The 18,632-nt window shown below is 46.6% G+C and overlaps 1 protein-coding gene across 2 annotated transcripts in view; it reads right to left on the bottom strand.

Annotated features, from left to right (window-relative positions):
- Positions 1–17,747, bottom strand: part of LOC144689050 (colorectal mutant cancer protein-like) — a 30,585-nt gene extending 12,838 nt beyond the window's left edge. For both annotated transcript variants that reach the window (XR_013578553.1, XM_078556189.1), the window contains exons 1-8: positions 17,430–17,747; positions 16,042–16,208; positions 12,412–12,554; positions 9,885–10,036; positions 8,212–8,418; positions 6,361–6,504; positions 6,010–6,158; positions 231–371 (exon numbers count right to left, since the gene is read on the bottom strand). Coding sequence is in view for 1 of the 2 variants with exons in the window: in XM_078556189.1 (XP_078412315.1) it covers positions 231–371; positions 6,010–6,158; positions 6,361–6,504; positions 8,212–8,418; positions 9,885–10,036; positions 12,412–12,554; positions 16,042–16,208; positions 17,430–17,435 (1,109 nt within the window). In the remaining variant the exon portion in view is untranslated. The remainder of the gene's footprint in view (positions 1–230; positions 372–6,009; positions 6,159–6,360; positions 6,505–8,211; positions 8,419–9,884; positions 10,037–12,411; positions 12,555–16,041; positions 16,209–17,429) is intronic.
- Between the last annotated feature and the right edge of the window lie 885 nt (positions 17,748–18,632).

Here is an 18,632-nt window from a genome sequence, read left to right as displayed (position 1 = left end):
TGCAGCGCACCCTCAGTACTGACCCTCCGACAGTGCAGCACTCCCTTGGTACTGCCTCTCTAATAGTGCAGCGAGCCCTCAGTTCAGGAAGCATGAAAGTATCAGTCTACATTTTGTGCTCAAACCTCTCGAATGAGTCATGAACCCACAACTTCTAACTTGGAGACTGGCTGCTTGGGATGAATACGGTATGGGATGAATGGGTTGGGGGTGGAGGCGGTCAGCCTTACCTGTACTGTAGGGCCAGTCGCAGTGCGGTGCCATTGGATTCATATTTCCCAAGTAGCATGCTCAGCCTCTCGCAGTCACCCTTGCATTCCTGCAGGACCACTGACAGCTGCTCATTGTGGCCTTTCCACTTGTCAATACAGCTGCGGGAAAAGCAAATATGGCAGCAAGAGAACAATTATTAAACTTTGGTCACTTCCAAAGTCACACACCATCCTGGCTTGGCCACATCTCAGCCATTCCTTCATCGCTGGGTCAAAATTCTGGAACCTATCAGCACAGTGGGCGCATTTGCACCAGAGACTGCAGACGATTAAAAGGCATTTGACAATGCACCTCATAATAAACTTGTCAGCAAAACTGAAGCCCATGAGATTAAAGGGGCAATGGCAATGTGGATACAGAATAAGCTCAGGGACAGAAAGCAGAGAGTAGTGGTGATCAAATCTTTTTCAGACTAGAGGGAGGTATACAGTAGTTTTCCGCAGGGATTGGTATTAGGGCCTCTGCTCTTTCTGATATATACTAATGGATATACACAGCCATAATTTAAAAGTTTTCAAATGATACAAAACTTGGAAATGTAATAAAGAATGAGGGTAGCAACAGACTTCAGTTGGACATATAATGGCAGACTTTTTTTATTCGTTGGATGTGGGTGTCGCTGGCTAGGCCAGCATTTATTGCCCATCCCTAATTGTCCCTGTTCAAAGGGCATTTAAGAGTCAACCACATTGCTCTGGATCTGGAGTCACACATCGGACAGCAGATTTCCTTCCCTAAAGGGCATTAGTGAACCAGATGGGTTTTTACAACAATCAGCAATGGTTTCATGGTCATCATCAGACTTTTAATTCCAAATTTTAATTTCACCATCTGCCAAGGCGTGATTCGAACACAGGACCCCAGAGCATTACCCTTGGTTTCTAAAATACTAGCCAGTGACAATACCACTATCCCACCCCCACCACCGGATAAAATTTAATGTACAGGAGTGTGAAGTGATACACTGGTTGAAGAATGAGACGAGGCAATATAAACTAAATGGCAGACCTTTAGAATGGATGCAGGAACAGAGACACCCGGGGGTGTGTTTACACAAATGTCTAAGGGTGACAGGACAATTTGAGAAAGCTGTTTAAAAAACCATATGGGATTCCTGGCACTAATGGAGGCAGGGAATTAAAAAAGCCAGAAAGTTATATTAAACCTGACTGGTTAGGCCTCATCTGGAGTATTGTATTCAATTCTGAACACCACACTTCAGGAGAAGGCGCAGAAGCGATTTACTAGAATGGTTCCAGAGATGAGGAACTTCAGTTATACGGAGACTAGAGAAGCTTTGATTGTTCTCCTTAGAACAAATAAGGTTAAAAAGGGATTTGATAGAGGTGTTGAAAATTATGAGGGTTTCAATAGAGTAAATAAGGAGAAACTGTTTCTGCAGGCAGGAGGGTTAGTAACTAGAGGGACACAGATTTAAGATAGTTGACCAAAGAACCAGAGGGGGAGATGAGGAAATATTTATTATGCCTCCAGTAGTTGAAATCTGGAACACACTGCCTGAAAGTGCGGTGGAAGCAGATTCAATAATTGGAATAAATGGATAGCTCTTTCAAAGAGTTTACACAGGAATGATGGGTAGAATGGTTTCTTTTTGTGTTGTATGATTCTATGGTTGAGGATCAAGGGCCACCACTGCCTTCCTAAGGGAAACTAGAGGATCAGCAATAAAAACCAGCCTTATCAGTGATGCCACATCCCGAGAATAAACAGAAAAAGCAAATTTTACATCAATGAAGAGTGCAGGAGGGTATGCCAGGAGCAGCATCTGGCATACTAAATTGAGGTATCAACCTGGTGAAGCTACAACACAGGACTACTTGCATGCCAAACAGTGGAAGCAGCAAATGATAGACAGGGCTAAGCAATCCCACAACCAACAGATCAGATCTGAGCTCTGCAGTCCTGCCACATCCACTCTTGAGTTGTGAATGGTGGTGGGCAATTAAACAACTAACTGGAGGAGGAGGCTCCACAAATATCCCCTTACTCAATTATGTGGGAGCCCAGCAAATCAGTGCAAAAGATAAGGCTGAAGCATTTGCAACAATCTTCAGCCAGAAGTGCCGAGTGCAAAGGCGGATTTACAGTTAGTGGGGCCCTGTGCTCAGCTTCATTTTTGACTGAGCTGTATACAAACACATACAGCTCCTTCCCATCTATACCACCCTTCTTACTATCAAATCCCCAACATGCTTTATTAGTGTTATTCTTAGTTTTAATTCAAACGCCAAGCGAGACTACCACACAGCAACAACGAGTGTCGAAAGCAGTGAATTAAGGAGCCTGACAGTGAACGAGTCCGATGGGGAATGCGCAGGGCACAAAGATTATAAAGCAAAATTCATTTTTGGGAAACAGTTGCCGCCTTGGCGCCTCGGCAAACCGAGGACAGGTGACAGCTAACACCGAGGATCTTACAGGGCTCAACCAGAACTGACCAAAGGGTTTGCAGAAGGAAGGGATTTCAGGACAGTTTCACCTGAAGCGATCTTGTAAATCCAGTTTCAATCTGTTGAAATGGACATTGGAACAGACATTCAGAATGTGGAAGAGTTCCAAACATTGAATAAATGAAATTACTTTTGGTTTGTGGAAAGGGTGATGTGGGAGCTGATATAAACTATGCCGTTACTAGTAACATATTAACTATAATATTCACCATACTTAACATGTAGTCCTTTACAAATAAAACGCAATCTAAAAAAAAATTGCAATCTAAACATTATGTGCGATATTCCCAAAGCTGCAGCCGCCAGTTTAAAAAAGAGAAACTGCTTCTTTATAGGTTACAGCATTTAAAGTGTGTTTACATAGGCACCTGTACATATTCCTACAGACGTTAAGGAACTTTATTTGGAGAAATGTTTTAAAAATGTATAATTCAATATCCTGCATAATATATTGTAATTTAATGTTTATTATGTTTGAAGAGCTGGGGAAAATGTTAAGAGACATTTGCTTCTGTGGGGTTTTCTATATAGCTTGTATCTGTTTGGTACTGTGTGTTATACTGGCAGTCTACCTTGTAGTCAGGAGGCTGTTGAAAAATGCTGTCACCTGTCCAAATCTTGAGTGACATTGAGAGTTATAGTTTCCCTGTATTCGCTAATCATTCAGCACTGAATGATTTGTAACCAGAATGAATCATTTCACAAGCCCACCAACTCTCTGGTATTCTTCTTGTCATTAAATGTCGCTTTTTAAAAAATTCATGTATGGGACGTGGGCTTCTCTGGCTAGGCCAGCATTTATTGCCCATCCCTGGTGGCCCTTGAGAAGGTGGTGGTGAGCTGCCTTCTTGAACCGCTGCAGTCCATGTGGTGTAGGTACATCCACAGTGCTGTTAGGGAGGGACTTCCAGGATTTTGACCCAGTGACAGTGAAGGAACGGCGATATATTTCCAAGTCAGGATGGTGTGTGGATTGAAGGGGAACTTCCAGGTGGTGGTGTTCCCATGTATCTTCTGCCCTTGTTCTTCCAGATGGTAACGGTTGTGGGTTTGGAGGCTGCTGCTTAAGGAGTTTCTGCAGTGCATCTTGTAGATGGTACACACTGTTGCCACTGTGCATCGGTGGTGGAGGGAGTGAATGTTTGTGGATGGGGTGCCGATCAAGCGGGCTTCTTTGTCTTGGATGGTGTCAAGCTTCTTGAGTATTGTTGGAGCTGCACTCATCCAGGCAAGTGGAGAGTATTCCATTATGCTCCCGCCTTGTAGATGGTGGACAGGCTTTGGGGAGTCAGGAGGTGAGTTACTTGCAACAGGATTCTTAGCCTCTGACCTGCTTTTGTAGCCACAGTATTTATATGGCTAGTCCAGTTCAGTTTCTGGTCAATGGTAACCCCCAGGATGTTGATAGTGGGGGATTCAGTGATGGTAATGTCATTGAATGTCAAGGAGAGATGGGTGGATTCTCTCCTGATGGAGATGGTCATTATTTGCCACTTGTCCTGTTTCATTCCTTTTTTGAGACCTTTTTTGGTACAACTGGGCGGCTTTGCTCAGCCATTTCAGAGGGCATTTTAGAGTCAACCACATTGCTGTGGGTCTGGAGTCACATGTAGGCCATACCAGGTGAGGACAGCAGATTTCCCTCACTAAAGGACATTAGTGAACCAAATGGATTTTTACGACAATCGACAATGGTTTCATGGTCACCATTAGACTTTTAATTCCAGGTTTTTATTGAATTCAAATTCTATCATTCGAACCTGGGTCCCCAGAGCATTACCCTGGGTCTCTGGATTACCAGTCCAGTGACAATACCACTACACCATCGATGTGACTCCACACGCAATGGTATCTCTAACCCCAGAACCACCTTAATGCCTTAACCCAGGCTTGTCCAACCTTTTCACTTGTCGGGGGTCGGGGGTCGGGGTGGGGGGGGGGGTGGGTGGACTGGGTCGGAGGGGGGGGGGTGGCCACATTTCCATTTTTTTCACACTCGAGGGGCCGGTGAGCACATTTTGGAAAGATGAGGTTTGGCACAATATTAAACTGAATTTTTTTTTTAAAGATGTGATATTAGGAAAAGAAACAATTGCTGAACAAAAATAAAGCAATGTCAAAGCACTAAATTGTTAAGTTAAAAAAAGAGTAATTAATAAAAATGTCCAGAGTGTGAGAGGGTCAGAGTTTGTCCAATTCACTCCCAGTCTCCAGGTGCGCACCCTCACCCACTGTGTGAGTGGGTATGAGTATGTATTGGTGTGAATGAGTGAGAAACCTGAGACTGGGGTGAGACAGACGCTCACACTCCCACCCACACACCCACTCTCACTCCCACACACTCTCACTCCCGCCAACACACCCACTCTCACTCCCACCCACACACCCACTCTCACTCCCACACACTGTCACTCCCACACACTCTCACTCCCACACACTCTCACTCCCACACACTCTCACTCCCACCCACACACACACTCTCACTCCCACACACTCTCACTCCCACACACTCTCACTCCCACTCACACACACACTCTCACTCCCACACACTCTCACTCCCACACACTCTCACTCCCACTCACACACACACTCACACTCCCACACACTCACACTCCCACCCACACATCCACTCTCACTCCCACACACCCACACACCCACTCTCACTCCCACACACTCTCACCCCCACACACACACTCTCACTCCCACACACTCACACTCCCACACACACACCCACTCTCACTCCCACACACCCACTCTCACTCCCACACACTCTCACCCCCACACACACACTCTCACTCCCACACACTCACACTCCCACACACACACCCACTCTCACTCCCACACACCCACTCTCAGTCCCACACACTCTCACTCCCACACACTCTCACTCCCACCCACACGCACACTCTCAGTCCCACACACACACACACACACACACTCTCACTCCCACACACTCCCACTCCCACACACACACCCACTCTCACTCCCACACACACACACACACACACACTCTCACTCCCACACACTCACACTCCCACACACACACCCACTCTCACTCCCACACACACACACACACACACACACACACTCACATTCTCAAGGCCAATTAGGGATGGGCAATAAATGTTGGCCTAGCCATCAATGCTCACATCCCATGAGAGAATTTTTTAAAAATTTGCCCATAAAATATTTAAACGAGAAAATGCAAGAGAATTCCAGATATCCCAGTGCTCGAGAATTCTCTGGAATAAATCCAGTCTCTTACTTCCTCAGCTGATCAGCATCGATTTCTGAATCCCGGATCCTTACTCTGGCCACATTGGAACCGTGTGCATGAAGGAGTTGGGAAAGATTTTGGACACTGGAGCACTTCTGGAATGACCGGATCAATCGTTCGAGCACAAACCCTGGATCCTGCAGCAGAGACGAGAACAAGGAATGAAGGAATTCCTTCCAGGAATAAATGACTCTGGTTTCTTAAAGGACTGACACCCGGCCCATAAATCCAGGCTGCCATACAAAACCACAGCCAGCATCTTCAAAGTCATTGACACTTTGATTAGTTTGAAATGAACATTTCTAAAACCCACATTCCCCTGTTACTCCCGAGACTTACAGTGTTCACAAATTCCTCACACTCGGTATTGATAGTGCTGGATCCAGCTGTGATTGCCGCCACGATACTGGGGAATGGACTGGGAGACGGACAGGTTGTCACACTCTGTTGCAGACTCTGGAGACACGTGAGCAAGCCATCAGCCTAACATAGGAACCAGGAACAGGGAGTGAGGATCATATTACACTGAGACCTCCCACACCGCACATATGAATATACGCATGCACACATGTACACAAGAGCATGCACATACCAACAAACAGACACCAACATGCACACTCACATAAACATGCAAAGCTTTGACAATTTAGTTAACAAACAAAAAACTGAGAGTGCAGTGACCTTGATTCACAGACACTGCCCACTGATGGGATACTGCCAGTCAAATCTTGATAGGACAGTTTAGAGGGAGCTTTACTCTGTAACTAACCCCGTGCTGTACCTGCCCTGGGAATGTTTGATGGGACAGTGTAGAGGGAGCTTTACTCTGTATCTAACTCTGTTCTGTACCTGTCCTGTAAGTGTTTAATGGGGACAGTGTAGAGGGAGCTTTACTCTGTATCTAACCCCGTGCTGTACCAGTCCTGTGAATGTTTAATGGGGACAGTGTAGAGGGAGCTTTACTCTGTATCTAACCCCGTGCTGTACCTGTCCTGGGAGTGTTTGATGGGGACAGTGTAGAGGGAGCTTTACTCTGTATCTAACCCCGTGCTGTACCTGTCCTGGGAGTGTTTGATCGGGACAGTGTAGAGGGAGCTTTACTCTGTATCTAACCTTGTGCTGTACCTGTCCTGGGAGTGTTTGATGGGGACAGTGTAGAGGGAGCTTTACTCTGTATCTAACCCCGTGCTGTACCTGTCCTGGGAGTGTTTGATCGGGACAGTGTAGAGGGAGCTTTACTCTGTATCTAACCCGTGCTGTACCTGTCCTGGGAGTGTTTGATGGGGACAGTGTAGAGGGAGCTTTACTCTGTATCTAACCCCGTGCTGTACCTGTCCTGGGAGGGTTTGATGGGGACAGTGTAGAGGGAGCTAGTCACTGTCGGACATTCTCTGAATCTCCTGGCCCCTCCTACACTACTTCATTCATCATAGAGCACAAAAGGAAGGCCTTTTTTAATGCATTCATGAGATGTGGGTGTCACTGGCAAGGCTGGAATTTGTTGCCCATCCCTAAACATGTTTCTGGTATAACAGATTGGATTGCTCGGTCATTTTAGAGGGAAGTTACACTGAGCAGGTCCGGAGTCACGCTGGGTAAGGATGGCAGATTTCCTTCCCGAAAGGGCATTGGTGAACCAGGTTGGTTTTTATGACAATCCGGTCATTTCCTGGGTACCATTACTGATGTGAGCTTTTTATCCCAGATTTATTTAATTAATTGAATTTAAATTCCACAGCTGCCTTGTGGCATTTGAACTCAGGTCTCTGGATCATTTAGCCAGATCTCCACATTACTAGTCCAGTAACATAAACCACTGTGCTGACATACCATCGAGATATCTAATTAATCCCCCTCCCACTGCCCTTTCCATATAGCCCTGCAAATGTCACCTTGAAGTATTTATCCAATTCCCTTTTGAAAGTTATTAGTGAATCTGTTTTCACCGCCCTTTCAGGCAGCGCTTTCCAGATCACAAAAACTCGCTGCAAATTAATTCCTGCTGATTCGGCGCAGTCTGTCAATGTCTCCCTGTGCTACAGCACAGAAGCAGGCCATTCAGCCCATCATATCTCCACTGGCTGACAGCACCTGGAGACAGATGGAGAGCATAACAGCCAGCAACTTGCAATAAAAACAAGAAAATACTGGAAAAAACTGGAAAAAGCTGGAAAAAAGCAAGTAACCTACCTTTAGTTGGAGCTTGTCTCTCTCCCGCTGAATCCCATCGAGAGCAGCTGTGACTCGCCACAGTTCCTGGTCCTTCTCGAGGAGTTGGTGTGCAAGGTGCTGATTTTTCTCTCTCAGGCAATCCAGTTCAGCTTCCCACTGACTCCTTTCCTCCTGCAGCTCTGCGGTCAGGTCCACCCCCAGCTCTCGTTCCACCCCCTCGATGGTCTGGAGTGGGGGTTGAAGGGGGCGTGCTTACAGCGACAGTAACACAAGAATAAAATGCTCAGCACAAGCACCAGCGCACAGGTCAGCGGAGTCTCAGCTGGTAATCTGAGCTCTTACTGTTTACTGAATATCTCAGTTCTCCAGGGCAGGTGAGGGCAAGGGGGCTGCTCACAAACTCCATTGGGAGCTACTGACAGGGTGGGGCAGGGCCACAGTGGGGAGAGGGACAACTGGTCCAAGGGGGACTGGAACTCTCCCCTCTTCCCCCCACCCCACACCCCCGCTCCCACGGGTGCTGGGGGAGTGAGAATGCAGAGCTACGAGTAGAAATGTTACATTGGAATAGGAGGAAGCCATTCAGCCCCTCAAACCTATTCCCCCATTCAGTGAGATCATGGCTGATCTGTGACCTATAGCCACCTTTGCCCCGTATTCCTTAATAAATCTGGTTAACAAAAATCTATCAATCTCAATTTTAAAATTAACAATTGATCCAGCATCAATTGTCATTAACGGAAATCTCCCACCCTTTGCGTGTCAAAGTGTTTCCTAATTTCACTCCTGAAAATTTGGCTCGAATTTTTAGACATTGCCCTCCCAGTCCTAGACCCCCCAAGCAGCCGAAATAGTTTCCCTCTATCTACTCTATCTGTTCCTCTTAATATCTAGAAAACCTCAATCAATTATCCCCTAACCTTCTAAATTCCAGTGTCTACAGCCCGAGAATCCCCCAGTCATTCTAAGTGATACTAGAACAGTGAGTGCTGCAAACAGTGTCCAGTCTGTGACCCAGTGTCCAGACACCTGAACCAGTGTCCAGTCTGTGACCCAGTGTCCAGATCCCTGACCCAGTGTCCAATCTGTGACCCAGTGTCCAGACCCCTGACCCAGTGTCCAGTCTGTGACCCAGTGTCCAGACCCCTGGCCCAGTGTCCAGACCCCTGACCCAGTATCCAGAGTCTGTGACCCAGTGTCCAGTTTGTGACCCAGTGTCCAGACCCCTGACCCAGTGTCCAGACCCGTGACACAGTGTCCAGTCTGTGACCCAGTGTCCAGGCCCCTGACCCAGTGTCCAGTCTGTGACCCAGTGTCCAGACCCCTGACCCAGTGTCCATACCCCCGACCTAGTGTCGAGACCCCTGACCTAGTGTCCAGAGTCAGTGACTCAGTGTCCAGAACCCTGACCCAGTGTCCAGTCTGTGACTCAGTGTCCAGAACCCTGACCGAGTGTCCAGAGTCTGTGACTCAGTGTCCAGAACCCTGACCCAGTGTCCAGTCTGTGACCCAGTGTCCAGACCCCTGACTGAGTGGCCAGACCCCTGACCCAGTATCCAGTCTGTGACCCAATGCCCAGAGTCTGACCAGCACCCAGAATCTGACCCAGTGTCCAAACCCCTGACACAGTGTCCAGTCTGTGACCCAGTTTCCAGACCCCTGACCCACTATCCAGATCCCTTGACTCTTACTTGAGTGACCAGCTCCCAGTGGGCGAGTGCTGCCTCCTCTTCTTTGGTAGGGTCAGTGCAGCGATGTGGGATTTCTGTCCTCCGGGTGCGCACTGAGTCCTCGAGTTCCGTCAACACCCGGTGCAGTTTCTGTGACAGCTCACCCGGTTCACCTGCGACAGGAAACAGAGCCGGGGTGACAGCGATGAGTCAGCAATGCATGGCCAGACATCAGGAGCAGCAAAACTCAACCACAAGGCAGGAATATACTTGTTTGACTATGCTTCAACCCCCAACAACAACAACTTTCATTTATAAAGCACCTTTAACATGGTAAAATGTCCCGAGGTGCTTCAACAGTGTTATCAAACACACAAACAGCCACATAAGGAGATATTAGGGATAAGTGACCAAACATTTGGTCAAAGCAGTAGGATTTCAGGAGTGTTTTAAAGGAGGAGTGATAAGTAGAAGGGTGGAGTGGTTTAGGGAGGGAATTCTAGATCTTAGGGCCCAGGCAGCTAAAGGCATGGCCGCCAATGGTGGAATGATGGAAATCAGGGATCTTGGAGGATTGTGGGGCTGGAGGACGTCACAGAGATAGAAAGGGACAGATCCTGATTCATTCTAATAAAGGCTGAAACATTAATCTGACTTCACTCTCAGAAATAATTACAGCTAATTTCAGAAACTCTCAACACTTCTTCAGTCCTCCTGTAAAGGGGAAACCACTGGTTTGAGCGTGGATGACCCAGAGTCGATTTGTTGCCTGGATTTGTACCCCACTGGGAATGGTCTGGACCGGGGAGGGGTGGTGGTGGGAGGTTAGGGATACCCCCACTATTCCAGTAATTGATTGTAACGTTAGCCGTCTCCAACTCGGCTTGGAATCATTCTCACACGCGACGACTTGGCCATGTGACATCTGACATGTTTGGGGGCTCAACGTCTCAGATGTCCCAAAGCTTTCCAGCCAGCGAAACACTGTTGGAAGTGTAGTCGCTGTTTTAATGTAGAATAAGCAGCAACCAATTTACCTACAGTGTTACAATCCCCATAAAGACCTTTTAAAGAAAACAATCCCCACAATGCCAACGGAAAGAAAACTACTTCAAAAAGATTCGCTTTTAAAAACTTTTACTGTAACAAATCAACTGAAATCAATATTATTCAAATATTATTTAACAGATGAAGGATATTTCAAACAAAGAGGTAAATTTCATTTGAAATAGTCGATAAAACAAAGAAACGCCCCACATAGTTACAGGCACTCGCATCACTTCCTGCACAAATGTGACACCACATGCAAGCTCACAGCCCGTCCAGCACGGCCATCATCTTGTAGGATCTCCCACTTCCGACACAAGCATTTCAGCCCTTGGGTCGCATTCATGAGCCACCGTATTCCATCTGCAGTCTCAAGACACAGTTACCACCAACAGGGTGCACGTCTATGAACCATCTCTCACTCAGGACACGAAGTCCTAATGACACAGAATCCCCAGAGACTCCATTCTCTCGTCCCTTTAAACAGTCTGACTGATTCTGACAAAACTGAAACTGCAGCAGTCGTTACCACATTTTTGTGCAATGTCCCCTTTAAGATCAAAGTGAAACTGGGGAGTATTACGAAAGGATTAAGTGGGTTTCCTAGCAGACAGCTTAGTCCAAGAAATGCCCATATTACCTGAGTTTGCCAATGGGGATGTAAAGCTAAGAAGCAAAGGGTAAATAGAAAGCTAATTGCAATGATGCTTTCCAATCCGCAAGCCCTGACCTTCCTGCCTTGCATACAGTTAACAGAGGGTGGGATTTTCTGGCCCCTCCACTGGCGGGCATCATCGTGGGCGGGATGGGAAAATTTGGAGAGCCGTTGACTTTTAACTTCTCTCCAAATTTTCCCATCCTGCCTGGGTTGATGCCGCCACTGGTGGGACAAGAAAGTCCCAGCCATATGCCTTTGCTCTATTCTCAGAAACCTGCTTCAACATCAGGATTTGTCCTAAACAGTCTGCCACAAAGACAGGCTGAACACAGCATCATTACAATTAGCTTTCTATTTACCCTTTGCTTCTTAGCTTTACATCCCCATTGGCAAACTCAGGTAATATGGGCATTTCTTGGACTAAGCTGTCTGCTAGGAAACCCACTTAATCCTTTCGTAATACTCCCCAGTTCAACTTTGATCTTAAAGGGGACATTGCACAAAAAGAAAATACAGGCTTTTCCCAAGTCACATGGGTCATCTCAATAGCAAAGCTTCCACAAATAGCAATTTAGTAATGACCAGACAATCTGTTTTTGTGATATTGGTTGAGTGATAAATATTAGGACACCAGGGAGAACTCTTCTGCTCTTCTTTGAAATAGTATCATGTGATCTTTTAGATCCACCCAAACATGTAGGTGAGGCCCTGGTTTCAGGTCTCACCCAAAAGTTGACACCTCTGACACCTCAGCACCCCCTCAGTACTGGGGCTTGAACCCATGAGCCACAGGTGACCCCTCTTATAAATCCGTGATACTCACGGAGGGCCTTGCCTACGGACCTGTGATCCTCGATATTTGACAAGGTTGTCCTGGGCAGTCAGAGTCCGTGAGTTGATCTTGGCCTGGACAGAGGCATGTGCTGGTCTCCAGGTAGTGACTGTCACTAAGGTCTGAGCAAGTGTCCAGATATTCATCTTCCTCCCTGCAAGGAAAATAAGGAAAAGTGATAAGAAAACAGGAGAGTGACAGTGAGCAAAGAGCATGGGGTGCTTAGGTTATGTAGAGACAGGTAACCAGCCAGACTCAGTCCATCGGGATTCCGGCTGGTTGGAGCTAGAGATCGAATGGATGCAGCAGAACCCTGCAGTAAGCAGCTCCCACCACAGGAGGCTGCCGTTTCCTGTGATTTCTGCACTGACCCGGCCTGGGGGAAGGGAGGGATCTCTGTGAATGCAGTGGCCAGTGGTCACTTCGAGGTGGTCAGTCCAAGTCATTCACTCCAGCCCAGACCCGTCACTGTCGGCTGATCACTCTGGACTAGCCACTCTAAAGTGGTTGCTCTGGACAGAATGATCAGTCGTTCTGAGCCAGTTAATCTGAAGTGGTCACTCTGGGCTAGTCATTCTGGGTCAGTCACTCTGGGCTGGTCACTAAACTGGTCAATCTAGGCCGTCATTCCTGGTCTGTCACTCTGGGTCAATTACTCTGTATTAGTCACTCCAAAAGAGAGTGACATTAATGGTAGCGGGGTATATCTGGGAGAGTTAGCAGTTATGGGATGGTCTTGCTTGTTGGAGACAGGATGGTTTATATTTTGCATGAGAGAGGGATGGATTTCCTGGTCAGATTCTTGCTCTCCTTCCTTCTTGTTGGAATAAGTAATGGGGAACACTGAACAGTAACTCTACAAAACCCTATTGAATGTACCTGGGGGAGTCTCCAGCAGAGGTGACTGCTCCCTCAGTGCAATTATTCCACAGTAATTTCTGGAATATTCACTTGGTGGCACAGAGCTTGAATGTTGCTGAAAAAAGAGACATGCTGTCGAATCTTTTCATCTTGCACTCATCAGGACAGGTGCAACAATACCACATTTCAAAGGGAGCAACAATTTATACTGCATGAGAAAAGGGTGTTGATTATTTGTCAAGCTGACTCTGATTAGTCGAAGCATTGCCATGGAGAATGCACCAGAGAGCTACGGATATTATCCCACAGGATAATGGCTACCCCGATCGGATCATTGCTCACTGTGTAACGCGCATATCCACGAATGGGCCTAAGGCCGCCACTATCCTGAAAAGTGCCCAGTCTACCTCAAATTACCCTGGAAGGGCAAGGTATCTCAAAAATTTGAGCAACAGGCGAAACTAGCTGTTTCACGCTGTTACTATGCAGTAGAAACACAAGTGATATTCACCACTAACAGGATGCTGCCGTCAAGCCAAAAAGATGTTCTGTCTACCACACAAATGAGTAATGTGGTGTATAAATTTCAGGGCCTGTGTGGATGACACAAGGAACCTACAGAGGGATACAGGCAAGTTAAACGAGTGGGCAAAAACGTGGCAGATGGTATATAATGTGGGAAAATGTGAGGTTATGCACTTTGGCAGGAAGAATAGAAGAGCTGAATATTATTTAAATGGAGAAAGACTGCAGAAAGCTACAGCACAGAGGGATTTGGGGGTCCTTGTGCATGAATCCCAAAAAGCTACCATACAAGTTCAGCAGGTAATAGGTAAGGCAAATGGAATGTTGGTCTTTATTTCAAAGGGAATGGAATATAAAAATAGGGAAGTCTCGCTAAAATTATACAAGGCACTAGTTAGACCACACCTAGAATACTGTGAACAGTTTAGGTCCCCTTATCTAAGGAAAGATATTCTGGCTTTGGAGGCAGTCCAGAGAAGGTTCACTAGGTTGATCCCAGTTATGGAGGGATTTTCTTATGAGGAGAGGTTGAGTAGGTTGGGCCTGCACTCATTGGAGCTTAGAAGAATGAAAGGTGGCCTTATTGAAATATATAAGCTCCTTAGGGGTCTTCACAGGGTAGATGCTGAGAGGCTGTTTCCCCTTTTGGGAGAGTCAGAGGGCATAATCTCAGAGTAAGGGGGTGCCCATTTAAAACAGAGGTGAGGAGGAATTTCTTCTCTCAGAAGGTAGTCAGTCTGTAGAATTCTTTACCGCAGAGGGCTGTAGAGGCTGGGTCATTAAGTATATTCAAGGATGAGATAGACAGATTTTTAATCAGTAAGAGAATCAAGGGTTATGGCAAAGTGGAGTTGAGGATTATGAGATTAGCCATGATCTCATTGAATGGCGAAGCAGACTCAATGGGCCGAATGGCCTACTTCTGCTCCTATGTCTTATGGTCTTATGGCTTATGTGTAATGTCAGGTACATGGGCTGTACGTCCCAACGACTGGTGGGTCGTATCAAACAGCACATCCCTTTGGTTGTTTGCAATAGGCAGAGTGCATACCGTACTCAACGTGCCCGTGCTTGCAAAACTCAGAACATAATGTCTAACGCTAAATGTGATTCCGCGATTGGGCAGCACTTGCTGAACAACCCCGAGTCTGTTAAGAATCATACTAACAACCAATTTAAGATTATCAGTTGGGCTCGCAATGTAGCTCACTTGCTACATATGCAGGGACCTGTCCTATGCAGGCAAAAGGAATATGTCCAGGCATTGCACCTTTTTTGAATTAACAAAAGCATGGGGGACAATAGCTCCCTGGTACATTTGCCATGGCAATGTCTTGACCAACCAGAGCTGACTTGCCAACCAATCAGCACCCTTTTCTCATGAGTATAAATAGTTGTTGCCTTTGAAATTTAGCATTCTTGCATCTGTCCTGATGAATGTAAGATGTAAAGCTTCAACAATGTGTCTCTTTCTTTTAGCAATACTTAAATTCTGGAACGCTAGCCTTGGCTCAGTGGTAGCATTCTCTCTCTCACTCTCTCTCTCTCTCTCTCTCTCTCTTTCTCTCTCTCTCTCATCACTGAGTCAGGAGTTTGCAGCTTTAAGTTCAACTCTGGTGAGTTGAGCACAAAAACCCAGGCTGACACTCCCAGTGCATGTCTGAGTGGGTGCTGCACTGTCAGAGGTGCTGTCATTTTGGGTCAGATGTTAAAACAATGCCCTGTCTGCAAGCGAATGTAAACAATCCGATGGTGGCTATTCTGAAGAAGAGCAGGGGATTTCTCTCCCCGGTGTACTGACGAATATTCATGCCTCAATCAACACCATTTAAATAGATTTTCTGGTAGTTATATCACATTGCAGTTTGTGGGAGCTTGCTGTGTGCAAATTGGCTGATGCATTTCTTACAGTACAACAGCGATGACACTTCAAAAAAGTACTTCATTGGCTGTGGAGTCGTTTGGAACATCCCGAGGTGATGAAAGGTGCTATAGAAATGTACATCTTTCTTTCTTACAGGCCTGACTTTAACTGTTGATTTGCCCTACAGCTGAATCAGGCCTGAGGGAGTAAACGGATGGAACTTGGGTCATGAGTTGAGAAATGAGAGGGAGTGAATTTGATGTTTCATTAATTGTCAAATTGATCCATTCCCGCCAGTGGGACTCAACTCCCCACCATCCCCCACCCAGGATGAATGATCATGAGGAAAGGAGGGGGCCAGAAATCTGGAACAATCATTTACTATGCACACCTGATAGTTGTCACTGTCAGTCTGTCGATCTTCCTGTTCAACTCAGCAATAACAACAAGTAACTCTGTGATCTGTTCTTCGTAATGTAGCACAGCTAATGCCTCCTCCTCCTCTGGCACCTCCAGCTTCACCTCTGTGTACTCAGTAGTCAACAGAGAGTCCGGACACTGTACAGGCAGAAAAAAACAGTATTCACACCACTTCACAATGTTATGCAATGAGGTCATGTGACAGGGGGTGTGTGATGGATCCACATGTGATGCGTCTGTGTGTGACTGGTTCCTGTGTGACGGGTCCGCGTGTGTGACTGGTCCCTGTGTAACAGGTCCATGTGTAATGAGTCTGTATATGACAGGTCCATGTGTGACAGGTCCATGTCTGACGAGTCTGTATATGACAGGTCCATGTGTGACAGGTCCATGTCTGACGAGTCTGCGTGTGACAGGTCCATGTGTGACAGGTCCATGTGTGACAGGTCCATGTCTGACGAGTCTGCGTGTGACAGGTCCATGTGTGACAGGTCCATGTGTGACGAATCTATATGACAGATGTGTGTGACAGGTCAAAGAGTGACAGGTCCATCGCTGTGTAAAAAATTCTCATCCCCTCCTCTGGTTAATCACCTACATCTTGCCCTCTAGTTTATTTACTCTCTCAGAACCATTCATGATTTAAAACACCTCCATTAAATCTTCCCTAAACCTCCTTTCTAAGGAGAAGACTCCAGATTTAAAATGTCACTAAAAAACAGATTATCTCGTCAAAATCAATTGCTTTTTGTGGGATCTTGCTCTGGGCAAATTGGCTGCCTTGTTTCCTACACTATAACAGTGACTACGCTTTTAAAAGTAGCTGTAAAGGCCTTTGGGACTTCCTGAGGTCACAAAGGTGCTATAGAAATGCAAGTCTTTCTTTTTCCTAGTTTCTCCATGTGACGGAAGTCCCTCACCCCCGGTAGCATTTTATCAAATCTCCTCTTAACCTTCTCTGCTTTAAGGAGAATAATCCCAGTTCGTCCAGTCTCTCCACATTAACTGAATTCCCTTATCCCCTGACCCAGTCTAGTATCCAAACTCTTTATGGAATGAATGCTGTAATAGAAAGAGACCAACCCCTCCATCTGCCTACCCATGATTGAACCCGCTGTCTGCGCACAAACATCAATAATGTCCACCAGATCCAGACCCATTACACAAACAGCAGCAACATGACAAGCAGGACATAAAGACAGCAGGACAGCCCTTGGTGAAAACTCTCCGTCAGAGCTAACAGCCCCTCACGTTACATCTGAACGTACTCAGTGCAGCAGCGTAGGGATTGAATGATTCATTTATTGAACAGATCAATGAAGTTGAGAGGGGGATTCAGCATTTTCTGTCAGACTGTACCTCCATTCCGGAATGGCAATTCCACCTCCGAAGGTCTGGCTCTTTCCTGTTGTTTCCTTCCTTTCTTCACAGAGATGGTTACTGTGATGACGAAGGGTAAGAGCTAGGTAGGAATTTGCTAGCCTCTCACTGTTCCTATTCCTTGGTGTCGCTGGATTTAAGGTCACGTAATCAAACTTGGGATTTTTTTTTGAACTTGGCAAACAAGATCCTGGGAATTAGCAGCATCCTAGATTTCCTGTCTCGGCAAAAGTCGGAATCGCCCTTCCTCTGGTGCTGCTGCAAGTCAACATCCTTTGGATTCTAATTTCCTCTCTCAGGTTAACCCTTAAAGGCTGACAGTCGTCATGTGAGAAACACATCAGTGTAGAATTTACACCAGGGAACCAGGCCATTCGGCCCATATGCTCCATGCTGGTCATTAGGCTCCACATCAGCCTCCACCCACCCCGTCTCCATCTCACCCTATCATCATTCCCATCTCTCCCATATCCAGCTTCTGCTTAAATGTTTCTACACTATCCACCTCAACCACTCCGTGTGGTAGCGAGTCCCACATTATCACCACTCTCTGGGTAAAGACATACCAAATGTGTACTTTTACACACACACAGTCAGTGCTGGGACACTCAGTCCTGTTACACACACACAGTCAGTGCTGGGACACTCAGTCCTGTTACACACACACAGTCAGTGCTGGGATACTCAGTCCTGTTTTACACACACACAGTCAGTGCTGGGATACTCAGTCCTCTTACACACACAGTCAGTGCTGGGACATTCAGTCCTGTTATATACACACAGTCAGTGCTGGGACACTCAGTCCTGTTACACACACACAGTCAGTGCTGGGACACACAGTCCTGTTACACACACACAGTCAGTGCAGGGACACTCAATCCTGTTTTACACACACACGGCCAGTGCTGGGATACTCAGTCCTGTCACACACACACAGTCAGTGCTGGGATACTCAGTCCTGTTACACACACAGTCAGTGCTGCGATACTCAGTCCTGTTACACACACACAGTCAGTGCAGGGACACTCAATCCTGTTTTACACACACACGGTCAGTGCTGGGATACTCAATCCTGTTTTACACACACACAGTCAGTGCTGGGACACTCAGTCCTGTTATACACACACAGCCAGTGCTGGGACACTCAGTGCTATTACACAGACAGTCAGTGCTGGGACATTC

Source organism: Cetorhinus maximus, chromosome 13 (genome assembly GCF_964194155.1).
Source record: "Cetorhinus maximus chromosome 13, sCetMax3.hap1.1, whole genome shotgun sequence".
NCBI classification, from domain to species: Eukaryota; Metazoa; Chordata; class Chondrichthyes; order Lamniformes; family Cetorhinidae; genus Cetorhinus; species Cetorhinus maximus.
Note: the sequence above shows the minus strand (reverse complement) of the source record. Positions and strands in the feature narration are given on the sequence as shown.